This window comes from Myxine glutinosa, chromosome 12 (genome assembly GCF_964187855.1).
Source record: "Myxine glutinosa chromosome 12, kmMyxGlut1.1, whole genome shotgun sequence".
Lineage (NCBI taxonomy): Eukaryota > Metazoa > Chordata > Myxini > Myxiniformes > Myxinidae > Myxine > Myxine glutinosa.
The window spans coordinates 87,484,440-87,505,844 of NC_136272.1; the positions used below are offsets into that span (position 1 = coordinate 87,484,440).

General features: G+C 47.9%; 1 protein-coding gene across 1 annotated transcript in view; it reads right to left on the reverse strand.

The window, feature by feature from the left end:
• The window catches only part of LOC137437583 (uncharacterized), a 230,052-nt gene that overhangs the window by 36,935 nt on the left and 171,712 nt on the right, over positions 1-21,405 (reverse strand). The window contains exons 18-19 of the mRNA XM_078766282.1: positions 6,562-6,684; positions 6,335-6,387 (exon numbers count right to left, since the gene is read on the reverse strand). Of these exons, the coding sequence (XP_078622408.1) occupies positions 6,335-6,387; positions 6,562-6,684 (176 nt within the window). The remainder of the gene's footprint in view (positions 1-6,334; positions 6,388-6,561; positions 6,685-21,405) is intronic.

The window sequence follows — 21,405 nt, forward strand, 5'->3', positions numbered from 1 at the left end:
ACGCAAAATTGACAACATCTACAACAGCTTGACCACCGCCGCACCCGCTCCCCCTCCAACCACCTGCCCCCCCCCCCCCCCTTGTCCTGCCATCCCCTGTCTCGGTTCTCCCCAATCTCCCCTACTGACCTCTCTGAACTCCTCATAGGAATGAAAACTGCCACCTGCACTCTTGACCCCATCCCCTCCAGCTTTGTCAAGGCCTCCCTCCCTGCTCTCTCTCCACTTATCATTGCAACAATAAACTCCTCCCTGTCTACAGGCATCGTCCCACCTTCCCTCAAAATTGCTGCTGTTACCCCCATTCTAAAAAAACCTGGTCTAAACCCTGACACCCTAAACAACTTCAGACCCATCTCCAACCTACCCTTTCTGTCAAAAGTTTTGGAACGTGCTGTAGCCACTCAACTCAAACATCATCTCTCTGCCAATAACCTGTATGAAACATTCCAATCCAGATTCCGCTCCAACCACAGTACTGAAACTGCTCTCCTCAAAATCACCAACGACCTTCTTCTCTCCTCTGACGCTGGCAACCTCAACATTCTCGTCCTCCTCGACCTCAGCGCTGCCTTTGACACCATCGATCACACCATCCTCCTCACCCGACTTGAATCCACCTTTAACGTTACCGGCACTGCCCTCTCTTGGATTAAATCATACCTCTCTGACAGACGCCAGTTCATCTCCATCAATAACTGCAAATCCCCCACTGCTCTCCTCCCCCAAGGTGTCCCCCAAGGTTCAGTTCTTGGCCCCCTCCTCTTCATCCTTTACCTGTCCCCCCTCGGTCACTTAATCCGCCGTCATGGTCTCCAATTCCACTGCTTCGCCGATGACATCCAGCTTTTCATCTCCACCAAGTCCGTCTCCACCGACACCCACTCTATCCTGACAAACTGCATCACTGAAATAAAATCCTGGCTTCAAATCAACTTCCTCAAGCTTAACTGTGATAAATGTGAAATAATCATCATTGGCCCAAAAACGCTCACAAAATCCACCCATAACTTTGCCCTCAACATCGACGGTATCCCAGTATCCACCTCCCCTCACATCCGGAATCTTGGCGTCATCTTTGATCAAACCCTTTCCTTCGACAAATACACTAAACAGATCACAAAGTCAGCCTTCTTTCACCTGAAAAACATTGCCCATCTCCGCTCATCCCTCTCCTCCACTGCTGCAGAAACCCTCAGCCACGCCTTCATCACCTCCCGTCTGGACTACTGCAATAGCCTCCTCTATGGTTCACCCTCAAAAATCACCAATAAACTCCAATACATTCAGAACTCCGCTGCCCGTCTACTCACCCATTCCCGGACCCGTGACCACATCACCCCCGTCCCTTTACAAGCTTCACTGGCTCCCCATCACCCAGAGAATCCAGTACAAAATCCTCCTCTTGACATACAAAGCCCTCCATAACCTGGCCCCATCCTACCAGGCTGACCTCCTCTCCAGACACACTCCCACCCGCAACCTCCGCTCTGCTGGTACCAACCTCCTGACCCCCTCCATCCGGACCAAATTCAGATCCTGGGGGGACAGGGCCTTCTCCATCGCTGCTCCCACCCTCTGGAACTCACTACCTCACACCATCAGAGACTCCTCCTCACTCACCACATTCAAAACATCACTAAAGACCCACCTGTTCAACACTGCATTCAACATTCAACCCACAGCATTTAACCCCTGACTATCTCTTCTCCTTCTCCCTCCTTTTGCTTTAAATATTTCCCTATTGATTCTTGTCTTTTTGCAATTGTTGTTTTCATGTATTGTTATGCATTATGTTTTCCACTCTGTCAAAGCGCCTTTGGGCTTCTGGAAAAGCGCAAAACAAAATAAATGAATTATTATTATTATTATTATTAATGACAGGGAGATCAGGAGAAGTGGTGGAAGTATTGGTCAGAAGAAGAGTGGACATATGTTGTGTGCAAGAGATGAGATGGAAGGGAAGTGGTGTGAGAATGGTGAAGGGTAGGCAGGGACAGAAATACAAGTTTATGTGGCAAGGGTGCCTGGAGGGCGTGAATGGTGTTGGTGTCCTGTTTTCTGAGGAGTTTGTAGACAGTGTGGTGAGTGTGACTAGAGTGAGTGTTAGGTTGATGATGGTGAAAATGATGATTGGAAAGCTCTTGGTGAACGTCATCTCGGGATATGCTCAGCAGGTTGGTCGGAGCGATGAAGAGAAGGACAAGTTCTGGTGTGCGATAGAGAAGCTGATGGAAAACGTGAAAGATGAGGAAGTTGTTGTGGTAGGAGGAGACCTAAATGGACATGTGGGAAGGAGTATGGACTGTTTTGAGGGAGTTCATGGGGGTTACGGATATGGTGTGAGAAATGGAGAAGGTGAAAGGATTTTGGAGTTTGCTGATGGAGCTGATTTGTTGATTTGTAATACTCAGTTCCAGAAAGAGGATAATAAGCTTGTTACATACACGTCAGGTGGGTCGACGACAACCGTTGACTACCTGATGGTGCGTAGGCGAGATAGGGGGCACATCCGGGACACAATGGTGATCCCGGGGAAGGAGGCTGTTTCACAGCACCACTTGGTTGTTTGCGACATAAGGGTGCAAGGTGCGAGGAGAGCTCGGCGGGTGAAGTACCAACCGAGAATGAAGGTGTGGAGGTTGAAAGAGGTGACAGTGAGGGAGGCATTAAAAGAGAGGCTGAGTAGGGTAGAGGATGATGTAGTTGAGCTTGAAAGTGGTTGGATGTCAATGAAAGCTAGTCTGTTGGGAGCCGTTGGTGAGGTATGTGGATGGACAAAAGGACCACCGAGGGACTCGGAAACATGGTGGTGGGATGATGAAGTTGGAAAGAGGATTGACGAGAAGAGGAAGAAGTTCAAGGAGTGGCAGAAGGCAAAGGGTATGGGAGCAGAAACAGCAGAGCATGAAAGTTTTAAGGCAGCCAGGAAGGCTGCAAAGATAGAGGTAGCAAAGGCGCAGGAGGCATGTAGGAAAATGTTTGGAGAACGCTTGGATTCGGAAGAGGGTCAGAAAGCAGTATTCAGGATTGCAAAGCAGATAGCGAAAGAGAGGTGTGATGTGATGGGGGTGAGTTGCTTGAAGGATGAAGTGGGACAAATCGTTGTCGACCCAGATGGAATTAAAGGAAGATGGAAAAGATATATGGAAATGCTGTTGAATACAGAGAATGAATGGGATGGCAACATGGAGAGTACCCCAGTTTTAGGACCGGCAGAGAAGATAACTGAGAAGGAAGTTGAGGAAGAGATAAAAGCAATGAAGAGTAGCAAAGCGGGAGGGCCGACGGGAGTTGTGGGAGATATGTTGAAGGCAGCAGGAAGTTGGGGTGTGAAGAGAATGACAGAGATCTGTAATCTGGTGGTGAAAGAAGGCCGCATTCCATTGGATTGGGAACTGAGTACTCTCGTCCCTCTATACAAGGGGAAAGGTGACCCTCTGGAGTGTGGCTCGTACCGAGCGATAAAGTTATTGGAGCATGGAATGAAGGTATTGGAAAAGGTGTTGGAGAGGAGGATAAGGAAGAAAGTGAAGATCGACGAAATGCAATTTGGATTTATGCCAGGAAGAGGCATGACAGACGTGCTTTTCATTGTGATGCAGTTGCAGGAGAAGCACATGGAGAAGAGGAAGAGGTTGTTTCTTGGGTTTGTTGATCTGGAGAAATCATTCGATAGGGTTCCACGCAAGTATTGACATGGGCGTTGGGGGGGTTGGGAAGGGGGGGGTGGTTGATCAGAGTGGTGATGGCGGTGTACGGGGGAGCGCGCACAGCTGTGGGGACAGGGGGCGGGAACAGTGGTGATTTTGAAGTGGGGGTGGGAGTGCATCGGGGGTCGGTGCTGGGTCCGCTGCTATTTGTGGCTGTGGTGGAGGTGCTGGCACGGAGCGTGGGGGAAGGTTTGCCGTAGGAGTTGTTGTGTGCAGATGATCTGGTGTTGATTGCGGAGTGTGTAGATAGACTGGAGGAGGGGATGGGCGGGTGGGGGGAATGTGTGGAGACAGGGGGTCTGAAGGTGGGTATCGGAGGGACGGGGGTGGTGGCGGGTGGTGGAGCGTGTGGTGGGGTGGGAGGAGCTGGGGGTGGCCCTGTGCTGTGCGTGGGGGGAGGGGGGGGGTGTCAGAGTGAACTCCATCCGGTGTGCGCTGAGTGGGTTCATCAGGGGTGTGGTGGTCTGGGAGGGTCGTTGGCCAGTGTGGTGGCTGCATCAAGGTGTGGGGTGTGCGTGGGGGGGGGGGGCTGCAGGTGGAGGAGGTGTTGGGTTGGATCTTGGAGACGGCGTGGGGCTGGGGGGTGTGGCGGCATTTAGCTGCATCGGAGACGTGCTGGGTGGGGAGGGTGGATCGGACTCGGCGGCGGTTGCTGGAGTGGGGTGTGCTTGGGGGAGGTTTCGGGGGCTGGGTGGCGTGGCGTTCTGGTGGGGGGGGGGGTGTCGTTGGGGCTGGGGGGGGGGGTGTGCTGCATGTGTGAGAGGTGTTGTGGTTTGTGGGAGCGAGGAATGGGTGGTGAACGTGGAGCAGCGGCGAAGGTTGGGGGGGGGGTGGGGATGCGGGTGGTTCGATGGATGTGCGGAGTGTCGTTGGGGGAGAGGAGGACGGGTGGTGGATTGCGAGGGATGGTGGGGGTGGAGCCTGTGGTTGATGCTGTGGGGAGGGGCGGGTTGAGGTGGTTTGGTCGTGTGTTGAGGGGGGATGGGGGTGGCTGGTTGAGGGGAGTGATGGGGATGAATGTGGAGGGGGGTGGAGGGCGGGGGGGACCGAGAGGGACTTGGCTGGGGATGGTGGAGGAAGGTGTTCGGGCGGGGGGGTTGACGGGGGGAGATGCGGAGGATGGGGTGGGATGGAGGGGATTGTCGTGGGGACCGCAAGGCTAACCCCCGCTCTTGCAGGGAAAATGGCCTTTAAAATGCATGTTGTATTGTTGTTCTGAAACTTTCTTGCAAGGTGTTAACATGTGTAACTGATTGAAACATTCTTTTCTCCCTTTGAGGATAGATAATGGCCTGGCAACTGAGTAGGAGTTCCCTGTTGGAATGAAATCACACACTTTCTTGTAGGCTGACACAACTGTGAGTTAATGCTCTATTAATTTGATGCAAGTCATGGGAATGTTCTGAGACAAAATGGGAAATGTATTATATTATAACTGCATGCTTCACAATAACTGATTTGTATTTCCTGTAACCCAAAACCTCTCCCATGATGAAAAGAATGGAAAAACCAGTTTGCCTTCATCACGCTTGAATCTCTTGGAACTTTTCTTATCTCGTTACCCCTTCCTCTCTCTCTTCCCCTCAGCCCAGCCCCATTCTCTTTTCCTTCACAAGTACAAGAAAGGCTGTACTGCACAAATGCTTCAGGATTTTGCTTAGAAATCGTGTGTGTGTGTGTGTGTGTGTGTGTGTGTGTGTGTGTGTGTGTGTGTGTGTGTGTGTGTGTGTGTGTGTGTGTGTGTGTGTGTGTGTGTGTGTGTGTGTGTGTGTGTGTGTGTGTGTGTGTGTGTGTGTGTGTGTGTGTGTGTGTGTGTGTGTGTGTGTGTGTGTGTGTGTGTGTGTGTGTGTGTGTGTGTGTGTGTGTTCTTTTCTGGAGTTGGATTCTTACCAAGTGGTTTTTTGAAGTCCTTTGATGTATATATTTTTGTAACCAAAGAAAAGTCCTCCATGTTTCATTAAAAATCAGCAATTATCTTGAACAGTTTGTCGACATTAATCATTGAGTCTTCAGTCTATCAATAACGGCTAAATTAATTAGTTCCACAACAGAACCAATTGGAATTACCCTTTGGAACGCTTTAGAATTAAACATGGTGAGTTAGTGGTTCTTCTTCTTCTTCATTTTTGACGGATGGACATAGCTTTTACAGAATTGTTTGATTGCAGAAACAGCTCACTTTTTAAAATCTCAGATCCAAATCTTCACCAAAATTTGATCATTTCATCCTTGTCACACACTCAACCTCTCCATCAAATTTCTCAGAATACGTCCACAACTCTTTGAGATACCCTGTTCACAGACAAACAAACAAATAGACAGACAGGCGTGACAAAAACATGACCTATGCCCACTGTTGGTGGCAGAGCTACAAACGTGGAGAGACAACGGATCTCATCTGAACCCTAAGCTTTGATAAACTGGAAATACATATGGCACGATTCAAGTCGAATGCACTCGGACCTGGAACCGGAAGTTCATGTTTATTTTGTTCAAGACATGCCCTGCTGTCCTATTATATGTTCACGTACTCTATCCCATGCTCTTCCATGAGACTCCAGTTTGCAGAGAAACTATAAGAATGGATGATGTAAAAAGAGAAAAAAAGGAGTGCCGGTTACCATAAAAAATTATTCGGGTGATTTTCCTCGAACCAGGCGTGGTACACAACATCCTGCAAAACAATGGATGTGTTGGATTCAAATATAAACACGATCAGAAATCACCTGCACTGGTGAGCAATTGCATTTTGATCCACAACAATAGGATGTCAGCAATCCCAGCATGTGTGAACATTCTTGATCATGCAAATAAAATACTGCAGTTGAAAACTGTATCAATCCCTCACCCTCATCATGAGCCTCCTCATTTGATCCTTCCGAAGCATTGCAGTCAGAAGGGAAACCAATGTTTCCCTTGCAAAGGATGGTGAACTCTTTCCCACATTGAAGTCAGTCTTCTCATGTGACATCTGCAAAGAAGCAAAACAAATGTATTTGTGACCGAATCCTAAACAATCGTTGCAAATAAATACTTACATTTGCATAAAAAGCATATTCCAAACAAGCACTCACTGATGCCATAACCAAGGTTTGACTCAAAACTCATGAAATAAGTTCTGGTGTACAACACAAAAGTTTTTTCTTAGCTGAAAAAGAAACCCTCTCAGCTCAATAATTGGACATTAAGTACAGTATATGTGGTTTTATTCGCTTTTCTATCTGCAAAAAAAGTTAAAAGTGGGGAGTGCGGTCAATACACAGATACAGAAAAAAGTCTCAAAACCAATCAATGCTAAATTTCAATTTTATTCCAATTGTCACACATATACCAACCCTGGTGTTGAGCTAGCGGCTAGGGTGTCAGCTTAGGATCCTAGGATCCTGGGTTCGAAACCCGGTCGATCGCTGAATTAACGCCAGGGGGGTTGACTCAGCCTGTCATCCTTCCGAGGTCGGCTAATTGAGTACCAGTTCACTGGTAATTCCCTGCTTGTCGTTAAAGGCGGCAAAAAGGGTTGGCGTCAGGAAGGGCATCCGGCCGTAAAACATTGCTTCAAAAAGGGGACCGAAAAACAACAACTACCACGGTTCCCGAAAAAGGTCAACCCCCGCTTGCGGGGAAAAATGGCCTCTAAAGGGGTTTTTTTTTTTTTTTTTTTTTTTTTTGGTCACACATATACCAGCAGATCCTAAAAGGTGGGGTGTCACACATATACCAGCAGATCTACATTCTACATATCGGGTAACGTTTGGAGCTGCAGGGCCTGGTTTACTATGGCCCCTTTGGCACATCAGTGGGGGAGATCAGAAGGGGCCCATAATGACGAAGATAGATTTTTTTTGACGTGTACACATTGTGATATGTTTAAATAAAGATTGTGTAGAATATAATGCCACTTTTTAAAAACAGGGGCAACACCCATGGAAGCTCACCTGGTAGAATAACCTCACTGAAGCTCACCGTTTTATCAGTATTGCGTGTGTACTTTCTGAGAAGTAAGCAAACACCTATTTTCGGGGGCAACCCCTCCACCCCCCCCCCCCCCCCCTGCCGCCCACCGACGTAGATCCCCTCAGGGCCCGATTTTTTTAATGCTGTGAAAATAAAACTTTGGTACATCACGGGTGGTGAAGGTTGTGGTTAAGTTTCATCGGAATCGTGTGTGTAATTTCAAAAAAGAAAGCAAATACCTATATTGCAGGGGGGGGGGGGCGGGGGGATGAAATCTGGACCCACTTTGGCCCCTCGTAGACCTCCTCCAACTTCAATTTTCATCGTACCATGAACATACTTTTGTACATCACTATGATGAAAGTTGTGGTCAAGTTTGTGCAGTGGCGTGCTGACGCTGTGTCGCACACGTTTGTGCGACACAGCGTGTGCAGTTTCAAAGGAAAAAGCAAATTCCTATTTGAAGGGTCAACCCGGGATCCACTTCGACCCCCGATAGACCTCCAGAGACCACGAATATTTTTTTATTCCCCCCAAAACATTCAGCGGTTTCCGAGAAATATATATATTTTTTATTTGCGTTTAGTCCACGATGGCTGCCATACCACATGACCTATGACGTCACAATTATCAGAAAAACATTCTGCATGGGTGTCACTCCTACCCTGAAAGTTTTGGCTCAATGGGGCATGCAGGCCATGAGCAGGTCCGACTTTCGTTCACTTTCATTCCATTAAAAGGGTGCAACTTATATTCGCTTGAATACATTTCAGAAACATATTTTCTCATCAATATAAAAAGTTGGAATGGTGAATTTTGGCCAACACCAAGTAATTTCCGCTAATAAGCAGCACTATTTTATTGTAGCGTAGCCATAGTGGGTGCAGTGACTTGGTAATGCGGCGTAGTAGTATTTACACCCAGCCAATCGTCAGCCAGTATTGTCACAGTTCGTGCTATATTTATCCACCAATGGCGTCTTCCATGAAAGGGGTGAATTGCAACAATGTCTATAGCAAAGGTTTCAGAAATCGGCCCAACCCAACTGTGTGCCATGCACATATCATCTGTTTAGAAACAAGATATTCTTACCTTGACACAGATTCAGTGGGTTAAGCACCGTGAATATCTATTAGAATTGGATGGATAGGTTGTGTATTTGTGTGTGTGTGTGTTGTATGTGTGTGTATTGTGTGTGTGTGCGTGTTGTGTGTGTGTGTGTTGTGTGTGTGTGTTTAGTGTGTGTGTTTAGTGTGTGTGTTTAGTGTGTGTGTGTTTAGTGTGTGTGTTTAGTGTGTGTGTTTAGTGTGTGTGTTTAGTGTGTGTGTTTAGTGTGTGTGTTTAGTGTGTGTTTAGTGTGTGTTTAGTGTGTGTTTAGTGTGTGTGTGTGTGTGTGTGTGTGTGTGTGTGTGTGTGTGTGTGTGTGTGTGTGTCCGTCCCGGTTTAGAATAGGCACACCGTTACCTGCGTGTCGTAAGAGGCGACTAAAAGGGTTGGCGTCAGGAAGGGCATACGGCCATAAAAACATTGCCTCAAAAATTGAACCGTGACAATTACAACGACATATGGGCAGGGTACAGCCCGAAGTACCCCGTGGAGGACCCCACTCCCTCTCGTCAAAACTCAAGGTGGGGAACCCGATCGAAGCAAGGGTGGAAATCACTCCATTTATGACGACGAAACGTCTGATGCCCGACGTGGAGATCGGTTTCTGAGGTTTGGGACATGGAATGTAGGGACAATGACGGAGATCAGGAGACGTGGTGGAAGTATTGGTCAGAAGAAGTGGACATATGTTGTGTGCAGGAGACAAGATGGAAGGGAAGTGGTGTGAGAATGGTGAAGGGTAGGCAGGGGCAGAAATACACGTTTGTGTGGCAAGGGTGCCCAGAAGGCATGAATGGTGTTGGTGTCCTGTTTTCTGAGGAGTTTGTAGACATTGTGGTGAGTGTGACTAGAGTGAGTGATAGGTTGATGATGGGGAAAATGATGATTGGAAAGCTCTTGGTGAACGTCATCTCGGGATATGCTCCGCAGGTTGGTCGGAGCGATGAAGAGAAGGACAAGTTCTGGTGTGCGATAGAGAAGCTGATGGAAAACGTGAAAGATGAGGAAGTTGTTGTGGTAGGAGGAGACCTAAATGGACATGTGAGAAGGAGTATGGACTGTTTTGAGGGAGTTCATGGGGGTTACGGATATGGTGTGAGAAATGGAGAAGGTGAAAGGATTGTGGAATTTGCTGATAGAGCTCATTTGTTGATTTGTAATACTCAGTTCCAGAAAGAGGATAATAAGCTTGTCACAAACACGTCAGGTGGGTCGACGACAACTGTTGACTACCTGCTGGTGCGCGTCGGCGAGATCGGGGGCACCTCCGGGACACAAAGGTGATCCCAGTGGAGGAGGCTGTTTCACAGCACCACTTGGTTGTCTGCAACATATGGGTGAAAGGTGCGAGGAGAGCTCGGCGGGTGAAGTACCAACCGAGAATGAAGGTGTGGAGGTTGAAAGAGGTGACAGTGAGGGAGGCATTAAAAGAGAGGCCAAGTATGGTAGAGGATGATGTGGTTGACTTGAAAGTGGTTGGATGTCAATGAAAGATAGTCTGTGGGAGCTGTTGGTGAAGTATGTGGAGGATGGACAAAAGGACCACCGAGGCACTCGGAAACATGGTGGTGGGATGATGAAGTTGGAAAGAAGATTGACGAGAAGAGGAAGAAGGCGAAGGGTAAGGGGGCAGAAAAGGCAGAGCATGAAAGTTATAAGGCAGACAAGAAGGCTGCAAAGAAAGAGGTAGCAAAGGCGCAGGAGGCATATCGGAAAATGTCCGGAGAATGCTTGGATTTGGAAGAGGGTCAGAGAGCGGTATTCAGGATTGCAAAGCAGATAGCGAAAGAGAGGTGTGATGTGATGGGGGTGAGTTGCTTGAAGGATGAAGTGGGACAAATCGTTGTGGACCCAGATGGAATTAAAGGAAGATGGAAGAAATATATGAAAATACTGTTGAATGCAGAGAATGAATGGGATGGCAACAAAGAGAGTAACCCAGTTTTAGGACCGGCAGAAAAGATAACCGAGAAGGAAGTTGAGGAAGCGATGAAAGCAATGAAGAGTAGAAAAGCGGGAGGGCCGACGGGAGTTGTGGGAGATATGTTGAAGACAGCGGGAAATTGGGGTGTGAAGAGAATGACAGAGATCTGTAATCTGGTGGTGAAAGAAGGCCGCATTCCAGTGGATTTGGAACCGAGTACCCTCGTCCCTCTATACAAGGGGAAAGGTGACCCTCTGGACTGTGGCTCGTATCGAGCGATAAAGTTATTGGAGCATGGAATGAAAGTATTGGAAAGGGTGTTGGAGAGGAGGATAAGGAAGAAAGTGAAGATTGATAAAATGCAGTTTGGATTTATGCCAGGAAGAGGAACGACAGACGTGCTCTTTATTGTGAGGCAGTTGCAGGAGAAGTACATGGAGAAGAGGAAGAAGTTGTTTCTTGGGTTTGTTGATTTGGAGAAAGCATTCGATAGGGTTCCACATGAAGTATTGACATGGGCATTGAGGAAGTTAGGAGTGGAGGAATGGTTGATCAGAGTAGTGATGGCAATGTACAAAAGAGCGCGCTTAGCTGTAAGGACGAAGGACGGGAACAGTGGTGAGATTGAGGTGAAGGTGGGAGTGCATCAGGGGTCGGTACTAAGTCCACTACTATTTGTAGATGTGATGGAGGTGCTGGCTCAAAACGTAAAGGAGGGTTTACCGTGGGAGTTGTTGTGTGCAGATGATCTGGTGTTGATTGCAGAAAGTATGGATGGACTGAAGGAGAAGATGAACAAGTGGAAGGAATGCATGGAGACAAAAGGTCTGAAGGTGAATATTGGAAAAACGAAGGTGATGGGCAAGTGGTAAAGCATGTGGTGAGGTGGAAAGAACTGGGAAGTGGCCGTGTGCAGTGTGCAGGAAGGGTGTCGAAGTGAATTCCATTCAATGCACAATGTGCACTGAGTGGGTTCATCAAAAATGTAGTGGTTTGAGAGGGTCATTAACCAGTGTGGCAGCCACATTCAAGTGTCAGGTGTGCACAGAGGGAGCTGCAGATGGAGGAAATGTTGAGTTGGATCTTGGAGACGGCGTGAAGCTGGAAGGTGTGAACACATTTTGTTACCTCGGAGACATGCTGAATGGAGAAGGTGGATGGAGAAGGTGGATCAGACTCGGCAACGGTTGTTGGAGTGAGATGTGCATGGAAGAGGTTTCGGGAACTAAGTGGCGTGCTGACGGGGAGGGGAGTGTTGTTGAAGCTGAAGGGAAAGGTGTGTGCTGCACGTGTGAGAAATGTTATGATTTATGGGAGCGAGACATGGGTAATGAACGTAGCGCAGCAACGAAGGCTGGAAAGGGTGGAAATGCGAATGGTTCGGTGGATGTGTGGAGTATTGTTGAGAGAGAGGAAGACAAATGATAAATTGCGAAAGATGACAGGAATAGAGCCTGTGATGGATGCGGTGAAGATAAACAGTTTGAGATGGTTTGGTCATGTGTTGAGGAAGGATGAAAGTGACTGGTTGATAAGAGTGATGGAAATGAATGTAGAAGGAAGTAGAGGACTGAGAAAACCGAGAAAGACTTGGCTAAAGATGGTCGAAGAAGAAATGCGGGCAAGGGGGTTAACAAGGGGAGATGCAGAAAATAGGGCAAAATGGAGAAGATTATCATGGGGACCGCAAGGCTAACCCCTGTTCTGGCAGGGAAAATGGCCTTAAAATGCTTGTTGTTGTTGTTGTTGGGTGTGTGTGTGTGTGTGTGTATGTGTGTGTGTGTGTGTGTGTGTGTGCCTGCGTGCGTGCGTGCGTGCGTGCGTAGGTATGTATATTTCTGTTACGTGCTCCTCCCCAAACCCCAGTCACAGTGAACCTCCGAGCCCTGAGAGGATTCACGGCAGAAAGATGTGTTATTCTGTATGTCAGAGATCAATGGTGAAGCGACACCAATTGTTACCAACAAACAATTTTGTATGGAGATCACACAAGAATAACAGTACAACAACAATAGTAACGAATTGTCCAACCAATATATATTTCCTCTGATGGTACTATCAGCTTCGTACAACATAACTCACTGTGCTCCAAGTGAGCGAAAAGAAGAACATTCCCAATGTCTCTTTCCCGGCTTCAAGCTTTGTGCTTGTCAAAGTGGACATCTCTCTGACCATTCTCAGAGAGCCTCCTCAGCGTCGACGAGTCTGGCATTTCACTCAGGCCAACTGGCATGGTCTTCAAGCAGCCATCAATCATCTGGACTGGTCTCCCATCTCTACTGCCTCTGACATCAACTCATCCTGGGAATTCTTTCAAAGTAAATTGCTCTCTCCCATGCACAGATTTATCCCATCTCGTCTTCAGTTGTCATACCCTTCCTCCCGTCCATGGTACACGGATTCTTGTGGTGAGGCTGTTGCCCTGAAACAACTTGCTTTCGTCTCCTGGAAAGCAAATCCAACGGAAGGAAATCTTATTTCCTTTCACAAAGCCAGAAACAAGTGTGTGTCCACCCTCAGGAGAGCCAGGAAACAATATCTCACCGTTCTCAAGACCGAACTCTCTTATCTGTCTCCCTCTTCCAAATCCTGGTGGCGTCTGGTCAAATCTGTTTCTGGTGTTTGTTCCCCCTCCATCCCCTCCCTCACCTCAAACGGCTTAACGGCTGACTCCGCACGTGAAAAAGCTGAATGCCTCAACTCTGTGTTTGCCTCTAAATCTTGTGTCCCAAACCCATCCCTCTCTGTACCCACCGTACCCAGTCGTACCCAGCTGCTCCTGGACTCTGTGTCCTTTCCTCCTGACAAAGTGGAAAAGTTTCTGTCAACCCTCGACTCTGATTCTGCAACTGGTCCTGACGGCATCAGCCCACGGGTCCTAAAATCATGTTCTTCCGCTCTTTCACTCCCTCTTTCTGTTCTCTTCACCCTCTCTTTTGCTCAAGGTCATCTGCCATCTGCTTGGAAATCAGCCAACATCACCGCTTTGCACAAAAAAGGTGCAAAAACAGATCGTAGCAACTACAGACCAATCAGCCTTCTCCCAATTATCAGCAAAGTCATGGAATCTATCATTGCTTCAGATATGAAATCTTTCCTCTTCTCCAATGGCTTGATCTCTGATCATCAATTTGGTTTCAGACCTGGTCACTCTACTCTGGACATGCTGCTTCTGCTTTCTCAACAATGGATGGAGGTCCTCAACGCCAAACAGGAAATTAGAGCTGTCTCCCTTGACATTTCACGTGCCTTCGATACGGTCTGGCACCCTGCTCTGCTCACCAAACTCTCCTCCTTTGGTATCCATGGAAATCTCCACGCATGGCTGGCGGACTTCCTCTCTGGTCGTAGTCAACGTGTGGCCCTGAATGGGTTTCTCTCATCTCCTCTTCCTGTTCAGGCTGGAGTTCCCCAAGGTAGTGTTCTGGGCCCTGTGCTTTTTCTGGTCTTCATCAATGATCTCTCCGACTCTCTTGAAAATCCTCTCCATCTCTTTGCTGACGACTCTACTCTCTGTCGCTCCATTCCTCATCCCTCAGATCGGCAGTCTGCAGCCTCCTCACTCTCTGCAGAACTGGACAAAATCACAGACTGGGCAAACAAATGGAACATGTCTTTCAATCCTGATAAATCTCACACTCTTACGATGTCTCTCCGAAAAGACCGACTGGAAAACCCTCCCATCCACTTTCTGAATAATCCTCTCCAAGAAGTTCTGTCACTCAAGCTTTTGGGTCTCACTATTTGCCATGATCTTTCCTGGGAAAACCACATTTCAAATCTGGCCTCCAAAGCCAGTCGCCGACTGGGCATCCTCCGTCGTGCGAAGTCCTTCCTTGGCACACCTGAGCTCCTCACCACATACAAGGCTTTCATCCGCAGCTCTATGGAATACTGCTCTCCCCTCTGGTCTGGTGCTCCTGCCTCACACTTAGCTCGTCTTCACGCTGTTGAAACCAAAGCATTCAGAATAATTGGAATCTCCCGCGATGAAGCTAACTCCAAGGGCCTTTCACTCACTCACCGCAGGCAGGTTGGTGGTCTTTCCGTCTTCTTCCGACTCCTCTCTGGCCTTGCCCCCCCCCCCCCCCCCCCAGCTCTCTCTGGGCTCTGTCCCCCAAATATTGTTACAGGTCGCACAAGATCTGCCTGCAACCCTCTTATGGTTAAACTACCAAAATCAAGACTTTCTGCTCACCTTCACTCCTTCATTCCTCTTTTCTCCCGCCTCTGGAACAAACTCCCTCACTCTCTTCAATCCCACTCCACCCTCCAGGTCTTTAAAACAGCTGTTCACCACCATCTCTTATCCTCCCCCATCCAAAACCTTGATCTTTTCTACCCCCGCTAATTTCGGTCCCCTTGTGTTTTATTCCTCTCCCTTCTGTCTCCCTTCTGTGTTTCATTCCTTCTGCCCCCAAGCCCTCTCCCTCCCACACTTCTCCCTGCTCTCAAATGTTGTTGTTGTGTGCTTCCCCTTCTCTCCCCATCTTGTCTTCCGCTCCCTCTTTTTGTATATTTTGTTTGTCTGGTTGATTTGTTTGTGAAATAAATGTTAGCTCTTTCACGAGCCTCGATTCAGGACACAAAAAAAAAAAAAAAGCCAAGGTTGTTTCCGGCTTCAAGCCAAAGTCGATCCACTCCAGTGATCGTCCGTACGATGTCGTATCGAGACCAGAATCCCGTTGGGTTGACAGTTACATTGCCAATGCTGCACAAAGGCGCCCTCAAGGCGACTGGGAAATCACACCCTCGGGTATGGACGTTCCACGGATCCCAATCGGGGAACCACAGATTTCCCACTCAAAAGCCAGGACGGACGGATGGACGCGCGCGCGCGCGCACACACACACACACACACACACACACACACACACACACACACACACACACACACACACACACACACACACACACACACACACACACACACACACACACACACACACACACACACACACACACACACACACACACACACACACACACCAGATTAACGTCTGAATGCGGTGAAAATGGTTGAAGCGAGATGAAACGTTGAGCAAAGCGCAAGTCCTGCGCGAGGTAAAAATGGCCAATGGCCCGTTCTCGTGGCGTAATGGCACTCCAACGATTCTCTTCGGAATCGACCGCAAAACCTGTCACGCAGGTTTATCTGTCACAGCGATGACAACTCTGTCGGAGGAATCCCTTTCCCGGGAAACCCAACGTTCACTCGTGACTCTCGTTCGCTCCAGACCTCAAAGCAGCGAGGCTTGTTGTCCGACTCACTCGCTCTGCCTTTTTTTCCTCCTCTTCCTCTTCGACATCGGCCGGTTCAGGTTTCATTTAAAACATTGACTTTTTTTACCTTTTCAAAATAGTAACCTCTATCTCCCTCAAAGACAACAATAATAGCACATGGAATCAAAAATGTTTGCAGTGGATGAAAACCACAACAACGGAAGTGACGAATCCGTAACAATATATATGTGTGTGTGTGTGTGTGTGTGTGTGTGTGTGTGTGTGTGTGTGTGTGTGTGTGTGTGTGTGTGTGTGTGTGTGTGTGTGTGTGTGTGTGTGTGTGTGTGTGTGTGTGTGTATGTGTGTGTGTGTATAAATACTGTACATACAAACAACATGCATTTTAAAGGCCATTTTCCCTACTAGAGCGGGGGTTAGCCTTGCGGTCCCCATGACAATCTTCTCCATTTTGCCCTATTTTCTGCATCTCTCCTTGTTAACCCCCTTGCCCGCATTTCTTCTTCCACCATCTTTAGCCAAGTCTTTCTCGGTCTTCCCCGTCCTCTACTTCCTTCTACATTCATTTCCATCACTCTTCTCAACCAGTCACTTTCATCCTTCCTCAACACATGACCAAACCATCTCAACCTGTTCCTCTTCACAGTATCAATCACAGGCTCTATTCCCATCATCTTTCGCAATTCAACATTTGTCTTCCTCTCTCTCAACGATACTCCGCACATCCGTCGAACCATTCGCATTGCCACCCTTTCCAACCTTCGTTGCTGCTCTACGTTCATTACCCATGTCTCGCTCCCATAAATCATAACACTTCTCACACATGCAGCATACACCTTTCCCTTCAGCTTCAACGACACTCCCCTCATCATCAGCACGCCACTCAGTTCCCGAAACTTCTTCCATGCACATCTCACTCTAGCAACCGTTGCCGAGTCTGATCCACCTTCTCCATTCAGCATGTCTCCGAGGTAGCAAAATGTTTTCACACCTTCCAGCTTCACGCCGTCTCCAAGATCCAACTCAACATATCCTCCATCTTCAGGTCCCTCTGTGCACACCTTACATTTGAATGTAGCTGCCACACTGGTTAATGACCCTCTCAGACCACTACATTTTTGATGAACCCACTCAGCGCACATTGTACATTGAATGGAGTTCACTCCGACACCCTTCCTGCACACAGCACAGGGCCACTTCCCAGTTCTTTCCACCTCACCACATGCTTTACCACTTGCCATCACCTTCGTCTTTCCCATATTCACCTTCAGACATTTTGTCTCCATACATTCCTTCCACTTGTTCATCTTTTCCTTCAGTCCATCCATACTTTCCGCAATCAACACCAGATCATCTGCATACAACAACTCCCACGGTAAACCCTCCTTTACGTTCTGAGCCAGCACCTCCATCCCAGCTACAAATAGTAGTGGTCTTAGTACCGACCCCTGATGCACTCCCACCTTCACCTCAAACTCACCACTGTTCCCGCCCTTCGTCCTTACAGGTGTGCGCGCTCTATTGTACATTGCCATCACTACTCTGATCAACCATTCCTCCACTCCTAACTTCCTCAATGCCCATGTCAATACTTTGCGTGGAACCCGATCGAATGCTTTCTCCAGATCAACAAACCCAAGAAACAACTTCTTCCTCTTCTCCATGTACTTCTCCTGCAACTGCCTCACAATGAAAAGGACGTCTGTCGTTCCTCTTCCTGGCATAAATCCAAACTGCATTTCGTCGATCTTCACTTTCTTCCTTATCCTCCTCTCCAACACCCTTTCCAATACCTTCATTCCATGCTCCAATAACTTTATCGCTCGGTACGAGCCACACTCCAGAGGGTCACCTTTCCCCTTGTATTGAGGGACGAGGGTACACAGTTCCCAATCCACTGGAATGCGGCCTTCTTTCACCACCAGGTTACAGATCTCTGTCATTCTCTTCACACCCCAACTTCCTGCTGCCTTCAACATATCTCCCACAACTCCAGTCGGACCTCCCGCTTTTCTACCCTTCATTACTTTTATCGCTTCCTCAACTTCCTTCTCAGTTATCTTCTCTGCCAGTCCTAAAACTGGGTTACTCTCTATGTTGCCATCCCATTCATTCTCTGTATTCAACAGTATTTCCATATATCTTTTCCATCTTCCTTTAATTCCATCTGGGTCGACAACGATTTGTCCCACTTCATCCTTCAAGCAACTCACCCCCATCACATCACACCTCTCTTTCGCTATCTGCTTTGCAATCCTGAATACTGCTTTCTGACCCTCTTCCGAATCCAAGCGTTCTCCGAACATTTTCCTACATGCCTCCTGCACCTTTGCTACCTCTTTCTTTGCAGCCTTCCTGGCTGCCTTATAACTTTCATGCTCTGCCGTTTCTGCTCCCGTACCCTTCGCCTTTTGCCACTCCTTGAACTTCTTCCTCTTCTCGTCAATCCTCTTTCCAACTTCATCATCCCACCACCATGTTTCCGAGTGCCTCGGTGGTCCTTTTGTCCATCCACATACCTCACCAACGGCTCCCAACAGACTATCTTTCATTGACATACAACCACTTTCAAGCTCAACCACATCATCCTCTACCCTACTCAGCCTCTCTTTTAATGCCTCCCTCACTGTCACCTCTTTCAACCTCCACACCTTCATTCTCGGTTGGTACTTCACCCACCGAGCTCTCCTCGCACCTTTCACCCTTACGTTGCAGACAACCAAGTGGTGCTGTGAAACAGCCTCCTCCCCCGGGATCACCTTTGTGTCCCGGAGGTGCCCCCTATCTCGCCTACGCACCATCAGGTAGTCAACGGTTGTCGTCGACCCACCTGACGTGTATGTAACAAGCTTATTATCCTCTTTCTGGAACTGAGTTTTACAAATCAACAAATCAGCTCCATCAGCAAACTCCAAAATCCTTTCACCTTCTCCATTTCTCACACCATATCCATAACCCCCATGAACTCCGTCAAAACCATCCATACTCCTTCCCACATGTCCATTTAGGTCTCCTCCTACCACAACAACTTCCTCATCTTTCACGTTTTCCATCAGCTTCTCTATCGCACACCAGAACTTGACCTTCTCTTCATCGCTTCGACCAACCTGCGGAGCATATCCCGAGATGACGTTCACACCAAGAGCTTTCCAATCATCATTTTCACCATCATCAACCTATCACTCACTCTAGTCACACTCACCACACTGTCTACAAACTCCTCAGAAAACAGGACACCAACACCATTCACGCCCTCCAGGCACCCTTGCCACATAAACTTGTATTTCTGTCCCCTGCCTACCCTTCACCATTCTCACACCACTTCCCTTCCATCTCGTCTCTTGCACACAACAAATGTCCACTCTTCTTCTGACCAATACTTCCATCACTTCTCCTGATCTCCCGGTCATTGTCCCTACATTCCATGTCCCAAACCTCAGAAACCGATCTCCACTTCGGGCTGTACCCTTCCCATATGTAGTTGTAATTGTCATGGTTCTCTTTTTGAGGCAATGTTTTTTTTATGGCCGGATGCCCTTCCTGACGCCAACCCTCTTAGTCGTCTCTTACGACACGCAGGGATATGGTGTACCTATTCTAATCCAGGGTACACACTGGGAAACGTTTAAAACATGGAAATTCTGAGGGGGAGGGGGGGGGAGGGTGGCGTCAGCATCACGGCTGCGGTTTAAACATATTTAAACAAAACCATGAAAAACAATCTGGGAAAAGTCTCTCAGTGAGAACGTGGATTTGAGAAAGCAGGAGCAGAGGTGGAAGAAAACGAGATATCGGGGGCGGGGCACAAGTCGAGACGAGGAGGAGAACGAACAAGCACGTGTCCGGGAGGAGAGAAAGAATTAATGAAGAATTTTTTTTTTGTTGTTGTTTGTTTATTTGTTTGTTCTGTTTTCAAAACGCTGGACAAAGGGTAAGATGTTAGTGGGGGGGGGGGGGGGGGAGCCTGGAGAGACCAGGCCGCGCACAAGGCGCGAACAAAAACAAAAAAACGACGAATTACACACAATTTGCAACAACTACAAAACCAAAACCAAATAGAAACACACAACAACACATACACAACAAAATACCCAGCAGAAATTTGACAAAGACACGAACGGGAAAAAACTAAACCTTTGATCGAGGGACCGGAAGTCTATCATGATGTCATGACTGTACATGTACGCATGTATATATATATATATATATATATATATATATATATATATATATATATATATATATATATATATATATATATATATATATATATATATTGCATGAATGGTTTTGCATGTTTGCATGAATGGTTTTGCATGTTTGCATGAATGGTGCATGTTGGTCAGGGTAGGTGGTTGGTTGTGTGTGGTTTTTAAATTATTATATATATTTTTTGTTGCTATTATTATTTCTTATTTTGTGTATGTGAGTGATTGAGTGTGTGAGGGTGTGTTTTTGCATGAATGAATTTTTGCATGTGTTTTTGTATTTTGAGTGGTGTATGTTGTAAGGGTAGGTGGTTGGTTGGTGTTGTGTGTTTATGTGTGTGGATGTGCATGTATGAATGATCTGGTGTGTTTTGTTGGTGAGTGGTGAAGGGTATAAAGGTGGGTGTTTGAGTGTTCCACCATGTTTGTTTGGTGCTGTGGATTCTGGAAGTGGTGGCCAGAGTGAACCAGTTTTGTTCTTTCCTGCCGGTGCTTTCGTTTCCTGTGTTCTGCTGTGTTCGTCCTGTTCGTATTTATTTCTCATTATTTATTTATTTCTCTTATTATTGCTTGTTTGTCCTGCATTTTCGTTCGTCTTTTCCCTCCCTGCTTTCCCCCATCCTTCCTCCTGTTTGGGGGGCGTTGCCCACCAGACAGGGGGGGGGAGCCTTGTGCTCCCCTTCGTCTCCCGTCCCTCCCTCCCTCCTTCCCCCCCACCCCAAGTGTTGTCCTCCGCCCTCCCTAGAACCCCGGTATGGCGAGCAGGCGCCATAACTGTGTCCGGTTTCGGTTGGTTGCAGTGGATTGCAGTGTGCCGGCTAGAGAAAAATTCGGTAGAGATGTTTTGTTGGGTGTGCTGGGGTTCAAGGCTGTTGACTTTTTCTGCCTGATCTCCCTCGCCCGTGGTTTCGACGTGTCTTTCCAAACAGGGCAGGGACTTGCCGAGTTCTGGCGCCGGTGGGCTACAGCTCGGTCTGCTGGGAAACTGGCAGACTGGGCGGTCGAGGCTCTCCCAGAAACCCAGGAGAGAGTCGTGACCGTCCACCTGTACAACGAAGGCATGAGTGACTATGATGTCAAAGTTTGGCTCAGTTGATATGCCAACATCCGAGGCCAAGTACGGCTCGTCCGGGACAGCCTCGGTATTTGGACCGGGACTCGGCAGTTCCGGGTAAAGCTGCGGACTAGGGAGGATGGTACGGTCACCCACATCCCTAATGGGATTATGGTTGGGATGGACCGAGGGCAAGTCTTTTAC